Here is a 17,378-nt window from a genome sequence, read left to right as displayed (position 1 = left end):
CTGGCCCAAAGGCAGCACCCTTGCCCCCACTCAGCTGTAGAGAAGAGCACCGGCAAAAACCCAAGATCTGGCATGATCCCTCAGGTGGCAGGTTGACATGTATCCAAGGCTTGAGATCAGCCTGCATTTTCTGCCCTTATCAGAGGGGTAACCATTTCAGACCAAGTTATAGTCAATGCCAGAACACCGAGACTTAGGTACAAGGTCAAAAACAACCCAGGCACTCATAGTAGGGATTGGTGGGGCAAATTGTATTTCATTCATATGTACAGCCCTGAAAGTGGTGAGTGCCTTTGAATATGTTATTTATATCTATTTATACATAGCCATGTAGAGTTGTGTGTGTGTGTGTGTGTGTGTGTGTGTGTGTGTGTGTGTGTGTATGAATAATGTACAACAAAATGCTATGAGTAATTATCTTTGGGTGGTAGGGTTGTGGGTGGTTTCAATTTTCTCTTTTTGTAGTTCTATAGTTTACACATCTTTTACAATTATATATATCATTGTTCTTTTTACTTCTGCCATCAGTAAATGAATGTTATTTTAACAACTGAACTTGGGAAGTCTGTGGGTGAGAGAAGGTATGCAGTACTGACTAGAAAAAAAAAAAACCAGTCTGATAATTTAATAAAGTCTTAATACAGCCAAGGAGTCAGGGCGTTGCTGTGGAAAGACTGTGGGGCCAGGAGCAGACAGTTTGGATGGAAGCCCTACTCAGCCAGCCGCCTATCGGCTGTCCGGCCCTGAGCAAGTTGCTTAACTTTTTCAAGCTTTAGATTCTTTAAAGGTCCCCTGGGAGTGTTTATAATCCCTGCCTCCAGGGTGGATGAGAGGTTGTGGAAGTGGTTTATGAATTGCGAGTGCTGTTCTCTGGGTGGAATTAAGATCTCTGAGGAGGGGCGAGAAGGGAGCAGAGGCTGCAGGGCCCAGGGTGAGGGCCTGTCCTGGACCGAAAGGTTCAAAGGAGGTGGGAGCCAAGCAGTCTAGGACCCAGATCCAAGCACCGCTGGCCAGTTCCTTGGGATCAGCCAGACTCTTTCTCTGGCACACAAAAGGCCAAACGAAAACAACCGAGCTGGCTGAAATCTTCCCGTTCTTGTTGCATAGACAGCCCAGATGACGAAGAAGAGGGGCCCTGAACCCTGTGCCCCGCCCCTGGCTAGGGAAAGCCACCTAATAGTTTTATTCCAAGTTTCCTTGACACCATTTTGCCCCAAAGCACATACCACTCCCACCTTCATCCTCCAAGGGGTGTGAACTTAGAGGCCTGGGGTCTGGCCGCTGCTTGCACAGTACCCCCTGGTGGTCAGCGCCGGGAGGATGCGAAAGTGACAGGGGATGTACTTGTGTGCCCAGGGTCTTTGAATAATTCAGCACGCCTCCCCCCGCCCGCCGCTCCCATACACACACTGTTCATACCATGGAATATACGTGAGCACGGCGTGTGTGGAAGTGGCTGGGCATGGGGACAGGGGACCTGGCTTCAGGGCCTCTCCCAGCCGCCAGCTCCCTGTGGGACCTGTCCCTTCTCTGCAGGGGTTAATAGTAATAAGGTGCTAATGTGCCGATCAGAGCAGGCCACACACTCCACAGGTGATAGCGGGGAGGCCGAAAATATGGGATTCTGTCCTGGTTCTGCCCGCCGGCTGCAAAGTGGATAGGAAGGTCCTTCTAGGTAGGACAGACGGGCCAGCGGGAAGATGAAGTGAGACATGCTTAGCCTGGGGCCCAACCTATAACAGGCATGCATTCGTGTTAGCATAATTTCTTTTTCTTTGCTTTAGGACTCCATGTGTTTTTTAAATTGCAAAAGAAATATGTGCTTGTGGTAACAGTTCAATCAGAGCAGAGTCGTAGGAGCCAAAAAAATAGAACTTTCCTATCCTCTGGAGGAAACTAGTATTGAGTATTTTGGTTTAGCCAAGGTGTGGTTTATCTGCACACACACAGATTTCCATATATATATATCTACATATTGTATATGTTATATGATAACTGTATTAATTATGCGATGCTGATGAAACATGTATACTCATATATAATTTTTCTCCCCTTACAAGTGGAGAACCACACTGACAATGAACATTTATTGCTAACTCTATGCCAAGGGCTGTCCTTGATGCATTTCTTACATTAATTTATCTAATCCCTGTAGCACATAATCCTCAAAACCACCCTATGAGATAGGAATTATCCCCAGTTTATAGATGAGGAACCTGAGGCACAGGTTAGGCCACTGGCCACAGGTCACTCAGTGACAAAGTGAGGTTCCAGCCCTGCTGTTGATGCCAGAGCCTGTGATCCAAACCACCAGGTAAAACTGCCTTTCAATGTCTGGTTTTCTGCGAATTCATTTTGTTGTTGTTGTTGTTGTTGTTTTTCCTCACCTCTTCATCCTGTTCTCTGGACACCTTTTCAAAACAGTCAGTGAAGAGGTACCTCTTCTTTTTCAAGATTGCGAAATGCAGTTATTAAGTACAGAATGTCTGCTTCCTTAGGGTGCGGCGAGATCCTGAATGACACGCGGGAGGGAGTTCGTACTGTGGACGGTGCCCCCATTACAGACATTGGCTCGGGGTGTGGGGCCTTCCCTCAGGGCACTGAAGAGGTGAGCGAATGGTAAATTGATAAGACGATAGTAAATCTGTTTGCTTCTTTCCAACTTGATGGCCTTGAGCACTGTAGAGAACTATGGGGATTTTTGGTTGAACGTAGTGGAGACTGCCTCCCTTCTGCTGGTACAGAGGAAGCGGGAGTCCTGGGGCCCCAGAGGCTCTCCAGGGATGTGCCTGGGACTGGAGGAGGAGATGCATGCAGCACAAGCTGGTCCTCATACCGGCCCGGGCATGAAAGCTGGGCAGTTTGACCCTCTTCAAGCTAGAATCAGATTAACTGTATGTGTGTCTGTCTACTCTATGATTTGGTAATTGGCTTTTATACCCACAAAGCAAATTTTTTAAATGCTGGATACAGTCAGGTGCCAAATTAAAGAAAATATAGTTTTCTCACAATGATCTCCGCTAAAATCCCACAGGGTCAGCTTGTTCTTTCTGCTATTCTAGGGTGAGAACTCAGACAATTCTCATACTCTCCCAGTCGCTATCTGGGAATAGCCTGTTTTTACAGATATTTTCAAAGTCCAGTCTCACATAATATCAAAAATTTGGTCCTTTTGTCTCTCAAATTCCGAGGAATACATATCCAGCTCATCAAATGGTTTGTGATAAGGAGAGAGGAAGGAGTAAGCCACAGTACACTGAAAATTCTCTCCAGAGGAATTCCTGCTCTCCCCAAATGAATTCTTTTCCTTTTCTTATATAGCCTGGAGACAGGTGATGATAGAACTGATTTAATTTCACTGTCTCTTAGCATGTCCCACACAAGTGGTTTGGTTTCTTCATTTAGCATGTAGAAGGTACCTAATGCCTGTGGAATTGTACTTACTCGTACAATTAATTAGTTAATTGTACTTAATTGTAAAGCCTTTGGGACTTTAGCTGAAGCAGAGTCAGAAAGAGTCTCATTTTAAAATCTATGACATCATCTTTTCTCGTTTTTTTATTTATTTTTATTTTTATTTTTATTTGACAGTAATTCTGCAAGGACTTAATATGATATCATTCTTTCGGGCTCTGAGAAGTCCTGCAGCAAGGAAATCTAACTTTGATCAGCTTAGCGTTTTCAGTGTCCAGAAGAACTACTTTTTGCAAAACAAAACAAAGTAGAACCACCCCAAAATTAAAAGTTAAAAAAAAACCTTGAAAACTGAGATAAAACATAGTCAGTTTGGTGGCACCAACAGCCAGAGCTGTTTTGTTTCCATTTCATGCATCTGCTGTGTAACTTGTAGAAGTCGTATATTTGCCAAGAAAACTAAATCACAGGGCAAGAGAGGAAGCAGATGTCTAGTCTGGAGAAGGCAGAGGAGGGCAGAGATGCTGCCTGCACATCTTGAAGCACCATCATGGACAAAGACATTCAACTTGTTCTTATGGTTTCTGGATGGGCACATAAGAAAGGTCACAGGGAGGTGGATGTGTCTAGATAGAAGTGTCTAGAGCTGGAGCAGGCTGACTCAGGAAGCAGTCATCTAACGGTCACAGGTACATACAAACAGGAAACATAGATGCCTTGCAGTCTCTCCTGTCCCTGTGATTCTGTAATTCTGGGACTGTCGTGGGGCGGGGGTAAAGTCACAGGTAAGAAAGTGCTCTGAGAGAAAGAAGCTATAGAAATGCAGAATGATGGAGGGGTGTGGGCAGTCTGTTCCCTCCAGCTACAGGCACGTTGATGAAGGCCATGGGCCCAGTGATGTGGTCCTTCATGATGCCTTTGTTCCAGGGTCCACATACAGAAGACGGTTTGGCAGCCACAGCAGCAGCTGGAGAAGCTGAGGTGACCACCAGCACTGCCAGGGAGACCGAGGTGACTGTTAGCACTGCCGAGGAGGCTGAGGTGATTGTCAGCCCCGCTGAGGAAGCAGAGGCCAGCAGTGTGCCCACCGAGGTGCCAGCCCTCTCCATGACCACCGAGGACCCCGGGGAAAAGCTCACTCTAGTAAGCATCTCAGAGTGCATGTTCCACTTCACCTCTTTCCGGGAGATGGTGGGTGTCTCAGGTGGGAGCAGACCCTGGCCTTTCTCATCTGTCTACAAAATGCAGAGTGACAGCCTTGTGGGGCTAAGTCCCAATAGACACTCATTTGGAGGTCGAAGCTTCTGTTGACTCATTCAGCAAATGTTTGTGGGATGTTGCACTGCGCCAAGCACCACGTAAATCGAATAGGCCAGTTCCTGGGGACAGAAGGTAAGAGGTGCAATAGGAGAAGCATAGGGGGCTCTGGCAGCACCAAAAAGAGGGCCAGCACCCAGACTCACAGGCCCAGGTGAGACCCAGGGGATACTTAGAAGTGGCCTAGCAGATGGGAATGAGACAGGTGGTCCAGGAGGTGGGCCAGCAGGGGCAAAGGACTGGAGGCATCAAGGGAGCTTACAGAGACCTAAGGAAGTGCAGCCACCTGCCTGTGGGGTCAGGTGTGAGGGAGGGGCTAGCAGGGGAACACGGCTGGAAAGGCTTCTGAGACAAGGAAGCCACGAGAAGGAGCCTGAGAGTGTTCAGCAGAAATGGGAATCGCCGAAGGGTATTAAAGAAGAAAGTGACATCGTCAGAGTAGGTTTTAGAAAGATCACCTGCCCCTGAGTGGAGAAAAGAGGGGGAAGGAAGCCTGGAGTGGGGATGGTTCGAAGGCCGTGTCTCGTTCCAGATGAAGGTGGGTTTGGTTAATGATGTCAGGTCTGGCCAAGATTCCTAGTGAGTAAAGGCCTGAAGAGCAAGGCGTCTGTTGGATCTGTCGCCGTGACTATCAGTGACTTGGGAGAGGGTAGTTAGGGATGTGGGAGGGGTAGAGGGCAGAGGCACTGAGCGAGGAGAGTAAGGCGAGGAGGTGGTTAATGAGGCCACCCCTTCCCCAAGAGAGCTGTGTACGCTAGACCTGGGTTTTGTCCGAGCACCGTGACTGGAGTACTCCGTGGAAGTGCCACTCTCGGGAGGAGCGGAAGGAAGATGGCAGGGACTGCGGGAAGTGCCATGTCACTGAGGTTGGCAGGAAGGAGCAGGGTGAACACAGAGGCAGCCTCCTGGCCAGGGCGCTCCCACTGTGCGTGGTGGGCAAGATCTGGGTTTCTGTGTGGGCGCCACAGTCAGGGTGGTGGTGTAAGGTGAGGCCTGGGATGGGCAAGTGCTTCAAAGGTGAGGGAGCAACAGGACACAGGTGCAGGAGAGGCCCCCGCCATTCATGCCTCCCAGCCACAGCGCGGTGGATCACTGACGTGGTCCCTCCTGATGTCCTATTCAGGGTCCAGATACTGAAGAAGGTTCTGGGACGACAGCAGCAGGGGAGGCTGAGATGCCCGCCAGCACTGACTGGGAAGCGGAAGCTGGCAGCGTGCCCACTGGGGGACCAGCCCTCTCCATGTCAACCCAGGAGTCTGGGGAAGGAGTTGCTCTGGTAAGGAGTGTAAAGTGCTGGGTGCTGAGGTCATGGCTGGGAGCGGACTCTGGCCTTCTCAGGGCCGGTCTTCATTCTGTTCAGCAAATCCAAAGGAACCCGAATGGGGAGGGGACACCTCCTTAACCAAATACCTACTCCTGGGAGAGCGTGTGGTAAGGCCCCTGCAGGCCCGTGGGGAGCTGCCCGGGAAGATGGGTGAGTCAGGGAGGTGGGGTTGAGTCCCAGGGGCCCACCGCCTCCACCAGTGGACCTCAGGGCCAGGGAGGAAGAGTGCTGGGCTGTGAGCCGGAGAGGCGATGGCGGGCTCAGCCATGGCCTGCTTCTGAGTATGAGCACAGGCTGCCAGAGGGCAGCGGAGGGCCGAGGTGCAGGCAGGCCCCAGCAGCGTCCACGGGCATGGCCAGGCCTTCTCAGCCCTCTCCCTAGGCAGCGTGGAGACACTCTCGCCAGCTTCTAAAGGCAAGACACAAACATGCCAGGACACTTGGCAAGTCTGTCCCTGTAATGTCACTATAATGTGTGTCCTACAAGTTGTTCAAGCTCAGCAGATTCAAACCTCGACTCCTCGTTTCTGCTTCTCCTGACTTCCCACCTCAAATGAGTGAGACCATCGTCCCAGTCCTAGTCCAGGATTCTTTTCCCTCTTCCTTCCTTCCTAGATCCCATCAAGCACCACGTCTTGTTGATTTTTCTGCCTAAGCACATGGTGGACCCAGCCCCTTGTAACCTTCTCCAGTGCCAGCCCCCCTGGACTGAGCCACCAAGTTCCCAGCCCAGGCGATGGCTGAGGCCCCTGCCTGGCCACCTCCATCCTCTCCCTCGATGCCTCCTGGTGGGGGGTGGCCCTCCTGCAGACCCCGCTCCCGCACCTGGCCTTCAAGGCTCCCAGGGTCTGGCTCGGCCCGCTGCGCTGACCGTGTCTTGGGAACCTCTTCCTGGCTCTTGCGCTCCAATCTCACTCACCTTCTTTCCTTTCCTTCTGACCTTCTAACCTTTCTTGCCTCAGAATCTTCCCATACTCTCTCCTCTCTGCCTAGAACCTTTACCTCCCTCCTGCTCTCCTTAGTTCCTGCTTACCCTTCGGAATTCAGCTCAAACTCCACTTTGTCTAGGAGGTGCCAGCCCAGACGGGGACACCTCCCCGCAGACACCTTCATGGTCCCCCCAACTTCTCCTTGGAAGCCCTCATCATAACTGTAATTAATAGCAAACTTGACAAATAGTTCATTTCTGCCTTCCTCCCAGACTGTAAGCTCTGTGAGGCAGGGATTATATACATCTTGTTTGTTGAAATATCTTCATCCCTGCAAATGGCGAATCAATGGATATTTGCTGAGTGAATGCCTGGAAGAAGGTCATCAGACTGTCACATATCAACAGCACTGGCCTTTGAGATCACTCCACACATTTGCTCCCAGCCTTTCACCTCTGGTCTGGTGTCCGTCCAGTGAACCTTCGCAGTGGACAGGGTACACTCTGATCAGTTGACAGCTCTCCAGGCCCCTGGGCAGTTACATAGATTGTTGTAATTAACCAAGTGGTCAGCACCATTTTCTTTTCCTTCTTCTCCTTTCGTTTTCATCTCTCATGCCTCGACCTTCATTTCTCTCCTGCCCCTACTTCTTTAAAGGCAAAGCCCTTGTCACAGGGTGAGAAAACTAGGCACCAGATCCCAGTTCAACCAAGTCTCGACTCCATAGAAACTAGAACTTAACTAGCAGAGCTGTCTGGAAGCAGAAAGGCCGCCTGCGGAAGTGGCGAGCACCCAGTTACTGAAGATGCACAGGCTGAGGTGCCTGGTGGGGACCCCGGGGGATGAAGGAGATGACCTGAGAGGTCTTAGCTGAGCAAAGGAAGGGGAACTATGGCCATGCCCGTTATCTGATGGCCCCAGAAGTTTCCTCCCCACCGTCACAAACCCACTGACCAGGGGTGTGGACGAAGTGGCACGGTCCCTCACGCCAACTTTGTTTTAGGGTCCAGTCAGTGAAGGAAGTTTGACGACAGCGGCAGCTGCTATGGAAGTGTCCCTCAGCACTTTCAAGGAAGAGGAGGCCACTGACGGCCAGGCTCCCCTTACGCCCACGGCGGCCCCTGGGCAAGCAGTCACTTTTGTAAGTGTCTCCCAGTAGTCTCTCACAGGGGAGCAGAGAAGTCAGTGTGCTGGCTTTCCCAGAGACAGAGATGCATTCAGCTTGTGGAGGTTACCAACTGCAGGGAGGCAGGATGCAATGGAGAGAGCATGACAGAGGGGTCAAGGAAACGGGTTTTTGTCCTGACCCTGCTATTTCTTAGCTTTGTCCAAGGAGAACTTTCTCAGAGAGAATGGTCCAAAGTCATAAGGGGGAGGGGTACTGAGCACTCCATTACTAGGGAGAGGGGCTTAGAGGAGATGCGTATTTCAGAAGCGGGTTGAGAGTCTGTGTTTCTGTGAACGTGTTGGGGGTAATGACAGTTGTAGGTAAGAAAGTGTTTTTTGAAATTGGGCTAGTGCCATAGAAATGATAGTCACCAAAACTCACTGGCAGGCAGCTCTGTGTACATTGCATCATGGGCGAGGTGACGTGATGCCTTGTGTTGGTTTTGCTTGCAGGGTTCTGGCGATGAAGAAGACTTAGCAGCAGCCACAACAGAGGAGCCTCTTACCATATCTGGGGCAGAGGAATTGGGCAGCACTCCCCCTGATGGACCCCCACTCCTTGTACCCACAGTGGCTCCTGAAGGAACTGTCATTCCCATCACTCCGCTAAGTGGTGCAGAGGTGTGAAGGTTTGATTTGGCCAGTCTTGCAGAAGAGGGAAAGAAAGGCTCAAGTCCTGGGATGGGCCTGTTCCTGGCTTTCTCAGGGGTGGGCTTTCATTTTGGTTTGCAACATACCCAATTTGGGCATTTGAAGGGCCTCCAGGCTGGGAAGACACAAGGAAGCTGCGGCTTGGAAAAAAAAAAGCAAGGGGTAAAAATCTAGGGCACCTGGCTTCATGTCTGAAATGGCCCTTAAATTGCGATGAGAACTTTTTGCCGGGCAGAGCTGACCAAAGATACAAAGGCCTGTCTCAAATGTCAGGAGATTGCTGTGAGACTCGGCAGGAATTGCAGAGGGAATGGAAGCATCAGAGGTGGTTGGGGGTGATCCTGCCTGTGAGACTCGGCAGGAATTGCAGAGGGAATGGAAGCATCAGAGGTGGTTGGGGGTGATCTTCAAGTCCCCTCCAAAGCAAGTTTCTGTGATCCTGGGCTGCACCTGTGCAGCCTCACACAAATCCTTTTTTTTCTTTGGGCCTCATTTTCTGTCTGCAAAAGAGGGTGGCTGGGACGTCAAGTCATTATACTGATCGTGCTTTATCTGTTCCACCACCTACCACCACCTTTTGGGAGCAGAGCAGAGGGGTGGGCTGGAGTATTTTGAAACAAATCTCAAACATTATTATCATTTAACTCGTAAATTCTTTAATATTGCAAATAGGTGGTTGATCTGGGATCTTTTTTTTTAGCCACGATATCATTATCCATGTAACAGATTATCAATGGTTCTTTCCTATTATCTAATACCATAGTTTAAGAAACATCTTTTTACTAACATTTGTTTAAATCTGAACCCAAACAAGGTCTACACGTTGCATTTGATTGGTGTGTCTCTTGGTCTCTTTTAATCTATGGTTGTGTCCCACCTTCTTTTCTCTTTTCGCCATTGATTTGTTGAAGACACTGGGTCAGTTGACCTTAGACCCTTTGTGTTTTCTGCTTTGAGAAGCAGGCGCTCGATGGGAGGTGGTGTGACCAGCTATGCTGGTGTGGTGTCCATGGCTTTACTGGGAAGTTTTGTGTCGATACATACTAACATCCCAGAAACTTCTGTTCTAGTCATCCATCCTCCAGGAGATCATCTGATATGTAAAAAGGCTTTGCGTACAAATATTTTAATCTGTTTCATCCATAATAGAAAAAAAATTGAACACGGTTTAACTAGGCAATTAGGAGATTAATTGAATTAAAGTATATCCAAATAATGGAACATAGGTAGCTATCAACATTATACTTAATGATAGGGGGAAATACCATACAGTGTTAAGTGGAAAAAGCTGGTGATAAACTTGAGCATTTTGTGCGGTCTTTACTATTTTACAAATAGACACATGCAAAAACCCCGGAATGAAATACCCTCCCTAAATGTTAGCAGTTGTTGCCTCAAAGTGATAGAACTTTGAGGGTGGTTAGTTTCCTAACACATGTTGGTGTTTCCACTATCCCCCGACGAGTTTTACAATGGGATTTTTAAACAGCTCTAAGAAAAGAGGTGTGCAAGTGCAGGGATTGGTACTGTGGGGGTGAGAGAGAAAGGAGAAAGGGAGAAATGAACACACACTACTTCATCCTGGCACGTAACTGATGAGGACAGATAACCCCCGAGTGTTGAGAGTCTGAGATGAATGGAAATGGATGTCCTGATTCCCGAGCAAATGGTTTAAAAGTACAATAAGGACAGTCGAGAGAGCATCCATCCACTCTGGAATGTCTTTACGATCATTTTAAATCTCAGTCACCCAAGGCGGTGGGTGAAAGGGGCATCCCACATAACTGGGACAAAATTCTTCGTCTCTCCCTGTCTGCTCGTGAATAAAATGAGTATCATCATACCTACCTCTCAGGATCAAATGAGTTAATACATGGAAAATTTTACCTAGCACATTGTACATGCTCAATAAATTCAGTATATAGAATTTTTTGTGGATGAGGCCCAGAGAGGGTTACGGGTTTGCTCAAGGTCACACAGATCCCAGGAGTCGAGCAGGGGGTAAGAGTCTTAGTGTCTGGACTTTCTACTTTTGTTTTCTGCACTGTCCATAACCACCCATCTTCAGACATGACCCAGAAGTTGATCAGCAAATCCTGCAGTGGTCCAAATGAGGTCATCCCATTTCTAAGGTCTTCCCACTAGCTGTGTGGCAAACAATTATCAAGAGCCTATTATCAGCTGGGTACAGATGACACAGCAGTGGCTAGATATTAGGTAGATACTAAAAGGATGTTTTGGAAATTCTCTTTTGTTCTTTGGAGGGATTGATGGCATTCGACAAGTATGCCTTCTTGTGCTGGACCTGGGCACTCAGAGGTGTGTCAGGATTGGGCCAGTCCTGGAGGGGTCCTAGTCTAGAGGGGCAGACAGACACACACACATGAGCTTCAAGTCAGGTGGTCTTGACACCAAATTGAGACCTAAGAGAAACTGCCGGGAACACAGAAGAAGAAGTGAATTTTGTCTGAGAATGGGGCGGGGAGGAGGACTTCAAAAGGAGGTGACCATGGACCTGGGCCTTGAAAAATGAGTGGAAATTGGCAAGATAGGAAAGGAGGCTGAAGAGAAGATGTGGAAGTGTGTAGTGTGTTTGAGGATGGGCTGCGTGTCTGCTGCACAGCTGGGAAGTGGCGAGGCAGGAGGGCAGCCGTAGAGGAGAGTGGGAGGAGGGGCCAGAAGGAAAGGTGGCAGCAGGAGTTAATAGAGCTATGGAGTACGGGAAAACATCCAGTGACATGGCTGTCCTTGGGGAATGGCAGCTGAAACCAAGTTTTGGGAATTTCTTCCCTGCAGGTGGGAGCGGAGGCTGAGGGCTCCGGTCTGGACTGGGGATCGGACGTCGGCTCTGGCTCTGGTGACCTGGTGCGCAGTGAGGAGCTGTTGAGAGTGAGTGTGAAGGATTAAAAGGCCTGGTGCCTGGGATGACCTTCGCGACAATCCGGGAGGGACGGACTCGCAGGCGGACACCAGATGAAACCAGACTGGCCACCGTCAGTGACTGTTGAGGCTGATGGTGGGCTTCTGGGAGTTCATTATACTTTTCCTTCTACATTTATATATTTTTGTATATGTTTTCCACATCCATCAGTTTTGGTTTATTTTAAATGAGTTGGAGCCTAAATTTATATTCAGGACCTTCACTTCGCCACTTGCCTCCTTTCCCTGGCAGCCTTCTCCATCAGGTGTGTTCAAGTTCATGACCTTCACCTCTGTGAACTGGCTTCTGCCCCCCAACACCCCTTTACCTGTTACAGAGACCTGCTGGCCTTTTCTCTAGATAGCATTTCACACTGTGGTTTCTAGACCTTTCGTTAAATCCTCCTTGCCCTGAGGCAACCCCCTCCACGCCTCTCTACACCACTTCTCCTACTGCTGCCTCTCGCTTCTCTGACTTCCTGCCCAAGGCTGAGCCCCCACTGGTCTGTCTCTGAGTTGCCCCCATGGAACACCTCCCTTCTCCAGCTGCCGCTGGTACCTCTGTCCCCAGCCCCCGCCCTCATCTCCAGCCCTTCTTCTGAGCCCCTGTGCTGAATCCTCACGTAGAAGGCTGCCCCTCTGCCCACTCATCACGACAGGGTTGGGAGGGTTTAGGATTCACTACCAGAGGCTAAAGAGACTACTAGCACATTGCAGGAAGCTTTTTTTAACAATGGGGGTTAACACGACAGGCATTTTTTGACTGACCTGTAATTAATCAGAAAACTGAATTAACCAGAGCATCTCTGAGAATTCTAACAAATTGGATTTTATTGTATACCTACATCTAGGGAGAAAACATGCTCTAATGGGCTCAGAAAGACCTGCATTCAAATCCCAGCTCTTCTACTAATTAGCTGTGTGTGTGTGACGCCTTCGGCAAGTCACGTCATCTCACTGAGCCTCAGTTTCCCCATCTGCTAAGTGGGAACACTAGTCTCTACTTGTAGGGTTGTTGTAAGCAACAGAGAGAACGGATGAAACATACATGTTCAGTATATATTTATCTTCTTCCTCGTTGTTTCTTAATAGACTATCTGTTTTCTTAGGGTCCCCCAGGCCCCCCAGGCCCACCTGGCTTACCGGGGATTCCAGGAAAACCAGGAACTGACGTTTCCCCGGGACCCCCTGGATCTCCTGGAGAGGATGGAGCTGCGGGTGAACCTGGGCCCCCGGTGAGCCACTGAAGTCATCGCTTCTCTCTGTGGCCATGGGGTTTTCTCTAGCCAGGGAGGAACGTGCAGGCTGGAGACCCCAGCACTGTCCAAGCTCATGGCGGAGAGCGAGCAGCAAGCTAACATTTGTAAACAAAAATCTTCAGCCAAGTCATTGTTGAGAAGCAGCAGCCAAGAAAAACATCATCCTACACATCGTTTGCTGCTTTATCTTAGTCAGCATAGGAAAAGCAGACTCATGTGGAATCTTAGAATCACAGGGCATCAATGCTAGGCGTGGGGTGGGAGCCCCTTGGAGACCATCTAGTCCAACCTTGCCCCTGACTCCCCCACAGAAGAGAAAACTCAATCCAGAGAGCAAAAGGTACTCATCCACAGATGCTCAGCCAGCAGAGGCCAAGCTGTGCCATGGACCTGGCACAAGGTCCTGGACCCACCAGCCTCACCTGCTGGGTCCTCCCAGTCCTGGTGTCCATTTCTAGGGAGGGTTTGTATTTGATTCTTATTAAGGATGTTGTGGGCTGATTGTCACGGTTGTTCCCCAGGGCCCAGAGGGACAGCCTGGACTTGATGGAGCCTCTGGCCTTCCTGGGATGAAAGGAGAGAAGGTACAAAGAAGGTGGGAGGGTTCCAATACGGGGGAGCACATTGCCTCTCTGACCTCTAAACCTGACCTTGTCTCTTCTGTGACTGGCCCTCTCTAACCCCCTCCTGGTCCTCTCCGCTGGATGTCCCCATCCTAGGAGTCTTTATGCCCAAACCTGAACTCAGCATCTTCTCCGCCCACTCCTGCAAGTCCCCAGCTTCAGTGAATGGTGCCGCCTTCTATCCAGTCACCTGGGACCCCAAAGCAGAGTCTTCTCTAACTCCCCCTTTCTCTCCCTTTCTTGCCACGATCTGTCTGTTGCCAAGACTGGCCAGTCTGATGTCCACATCTCTCAGCTCTCTGTCCACCTGCTCTGACATTCGTTTTTCCTTACTCTCACTGCGGCATCGGGCTCCTCACTGGTGCCCCAGCCTCCACCCACTTGCCTAGTCCACTTTCTGCAGGAGGCTCTCATAAGTCGCTTCCCTCTTCTCAGAGACAATACCAGCATCGCCCCACTGCCTGCAGGACAGAACCCTAACTATGCACAGACCCTCAAGGCCCTTCCTGACCTGCTTTACTAGCTCTTCCTACCCCTGGGCCCTCGCATGGCCTCCAGGTCTGCCAGCTCGGCTGAAATGCTCTGGGCATGCTCTTCCTCCACAGCCTCCTGGCCTTGGCACCTGGTTTTCTCTCTGCTCAGATGTCTTTCCCTTTTCTCATTCTCCAAGGCTCCTTTCAGATATATCCTCTGGGAAGCTCTCCCAGACTCCTTATGAACAGAAAGCACTCCTCCTTCCTCCACATTAGCATAGTATTTATTCTGCTGGGACACAGCATAACCAATGACACTAAAGCTGTCGGCTTACCTGTCTGCTCTCCACTCCCACCCTGACCAACACAGTGTACCAGTACTGTCTGTGTATCCTTAGAACCTAGCACACTCCTCTGTTAGCCTTTGATAAATGAAAGCAACTTCTTTCGGGTGCCATGTTAATCTTCCACTCCCAGAGTCTCGCATGCCTTCACTCTCTTCATTTTTTCTGCAAGCCTCTCTTGTCTCCTGTCTGTAAGCCCCTAGTGGTGCTGTGAGGGGTGGGGACCTTGCCCCTACAGTGTTCCCAGCCTGGTTGATGAGATAAGCCATGTCCCAGCAAAATGGGGCAATAAAGGTAAGATTGGCCTCCCAGTGATACACTCATGAATTTCACTGGGTTCAGAGGGAGGGGCCCACCCCACTGGGGTGGGGAGCAGGGGCCTTCTGTGTACCCCACCTGGATAAGTCGTAGAAACTTCCTAGATGCCACCGTTCTCACTGAACTGAATTTCCAATTTCTGTCAGCTTTCAAATCGTGTTTATTTTAATCGAAACAGTAACTGGATTTTCAGGGAAAGCTCATTTCTCAGAAAAAGAATAAACAGTTGTCAAGCTTTATAGAACTCATTTTACATGTACCAAATATTTCATAAGAAATTAAATTTTACAGGAAACATCACAGACCTACCCTCATCTTCCCTGTTCTCCTTACCAGCTTCTCCCCCTCTCGCCCCCACAAACCCCTCCCACACTCGTCTGGCACTTAAAAATACACCCATATCCGCAGACAGACACCCGAGCAGGCACAGTCTGAAGCTGCTCAGAACGTCAGGATTACCCAGAATAATCGCTGGAGATAAATCACATTTTTCCCCTTGAAATTTGCTGTGAGTCCTAATTCATTGCATTGTGTGTGTGTGATACTTTCTGGTCAAGTAAAAGCAGAAGCAGACTCTAGAAGGAACCTTGCTCAAGGGGAAACTTGCACATGCCATTTGCCTTAAAAAAATAAAAATAAAAAAGTAAACCAAAGAGTCTTGTCTAGATAAATCATAAAAACATGCTCAAGAAAAGGAACAATCCCCAAAACATAACACAAAGAAGATACAATGATACACTTGATCCTGACTCCCCTCCACATTTTCTGTTCTTCTGCTCGCATACCTCCGGTCACAAGGGACTCATTTCCTGCCCAGGCAGTGCCTGCCACAGTTGCATAGATACTTGTAGGGAGATCTTCCTTCATACTGCAAGGAAATCAGCCTCTCTTCTCATTTGCAGGGCACTTACATCAGTGTAGGAAGTTGTCTAAAGTGGGTTTTTCGACAATGGATAAGGTCCAGTTTATTTGGCTGGAAAAAAAAATATTGTTACATATAATCATAGTTTTCAAATGTGGGATTGTCACCAAAATGATGGTCGTTAAGAATTTATCAAACAGGTTATTGTACGTTGCGTTTCCATGATAAAAATATTCCTTAATTTATTTTCCTCAAATTAAGATGAGCAGCTAACTCTGAGATCTTCAGCTCATGATGGAATAGGCGAGGAGGAGCCTGTTTTCACAGCTACAGCATGCCTCTGGAAAGGATGCTGAAGAACTTGCTGGAGATGGAACTCTGGGAAATTCCTTCCTGCTTTTTGCACTGCAGATTCCGCCACCCAGTTCTTCATCACATGTCTAGGATTTACAGTGATCATTCTTTTCCTTCTTTTACAATCCAAATCATTCTTTGTCTTCTTCGGACTCAAAAGATGTCAGGACATCCAGGTAGAAAAGAGTTTGTGTTTTGACATTTTTTTCAGTGCTTAGAATTGCTGAGGAATGGTAAGCTAGTAACTAACAGGCTTTAAGTAATCTCACCAAGCTACCAAAATGTCATTGTTTGCATTGCAAAACCAGCTTCTTTCTTTTCCATGAGATGTAAGAGCAATGCAGATAAATCATCATCATCTTCCCATTCTCCAGGTAATCCCAACTTGGCTTTGAGCAATCTCTAAATCTTGTGTAATAAAGAACAGAGAGTCCTTATTACTTCAGAACCTGAGCCAGGAGCCGCTCTTAACTGGAATCTGGTAACGGGTTTAAAGCTTATAACAACTTGCTTCAATTAAACATTCCAGTACTGGCCTGATTTCCTATTTTTATATCTTCTTTCACCATCAGATAGGTTTAGTTCAAAATCTGGATTATAGGCCCCAATAAAACCAAATAAACTAGTCAGTTGTAATGATAACACAGTGAAGTTATTAGTATAACAAACACCATGAGCAAAACCAGTAGGCATCCACACTCAGTAAGTCGTGCAGTCTCAGAGACCACAACGGGAAAAGTATCCACGCATTTGTTAGCTTTTTGATGGTCCTGTATGATGAAGTCTAATGATATCCTTAGCAAATCTAGTTACCATAATGAGCCAAAATTTCTAATGAATTCCAAACCATGATTTTGCAACATGCAGCACTTTTTCCTGCTCCTGATTCCTTCACAGTGTTTCTGTTATATAACCGATTTCTCCATACTTCATCATCACAGCCAGGCTTGCAGCGGGGCTGGTTGAAATTCCAAGATGGTACTGGCCTCCCTACACAATTCTCTCACTGAGGAATGAAGTATAGCTCTACCATCACCATTTCAGAAGTATGGGTTCTTTGCTGACCGTTTTAATTGGGGCTCCCACTTTACACTCCAACTCTTCATGTAAATTCCATTAAGGTGAGCTCTTCCATCCCCAAGCCGATCTGCTGAAATTCCAAACTGGTAGCCACCAAATCTGTGAGCCAGTGGAGTGGGCCCAAATACCGTCTCTTCACACACAGTGTGTCTGTAGCCTGGTTTTTTTCTGTAATTCTCTCTTCAGGTGTGTCTCTTCTGTTATTCAGCTCTTCCATAGAGTTCTTCCTTTTGATAGTTATATATTTTTATTTCTAAGATCTCTAATTGATTCTTTGCCACAACCACTGTTCTTATTTCATAATAGTTTGTCCTTGTTTCATGGCTGTAATAGCTTCCCTTTTCT

General features: G+C 48.4%; 1 protein-coding gene across 1 annotated transcript in view; it reads left to right on the top strand.

Moving 5' to 3' along the window:
• COL15A1 (collagen type XV alpha 1 chain) overlaps positions 1 to 17,378 on the top strand; it is a 97,072-nt gene that overhangs the window by 44,529 nt on the left and 35,165 nt on the right. The window contains exons 7-14 of the mRNA XM_006911589.3: positions 2,499 to 2,608; positions 4,342 to 4,557; positions 5,855 to 6,007; positions 7,987 to 8,124; positions 8,604 to 8,771; positions 11,598 to 11,690; positions 12,830 to 12,955; positions 13,501 to 13,563. Coding sequence (XP_006911651.1) covers positions 2,499 to 2,608; positions 4,342 to 4,557; positions 5,855 to 6,007; positions 7,987 to 8,124; positions 8,604 to 8,771; positions 11,598 to 11,690; positions 12,830 to 12,955; positions 13,501 to 13,563 — 1,067 coding nt within the window. The remainder of the gene's footprint in view (positions 1 to 2,498; positions 2,609 to 4,341; positions 4,558 to 5,854; positions 6,008 to 7,986; positions 8,125 to 8,603; positions 8,772 to 11,597; positions 11,691 to 12,829; positions 12,956 to 13,500; positions 13,564 to 17,378) is intronic.

Source organism: Pteropus alecto, unplaced genomic scaffold, assembly GCF_000325575.1.
Source record: "Pteropus alecto unplaced genomic scaffold, ASM32557v1 scaffold114, whole genome shotgun sequence".
NCBI classification, from domain to species: domain Eukaryota; kingdom Metazoa; phylum Chordata; class Mammalia; order Chiroptera; family Pteropodidae; genus Pteropus; species Pteropus alecto.
The sequence above is the reverse complement of the archived record's forward strand: the minus strand, read 5'-3'. Positions and strand labels throughout refer to the sequence as shown.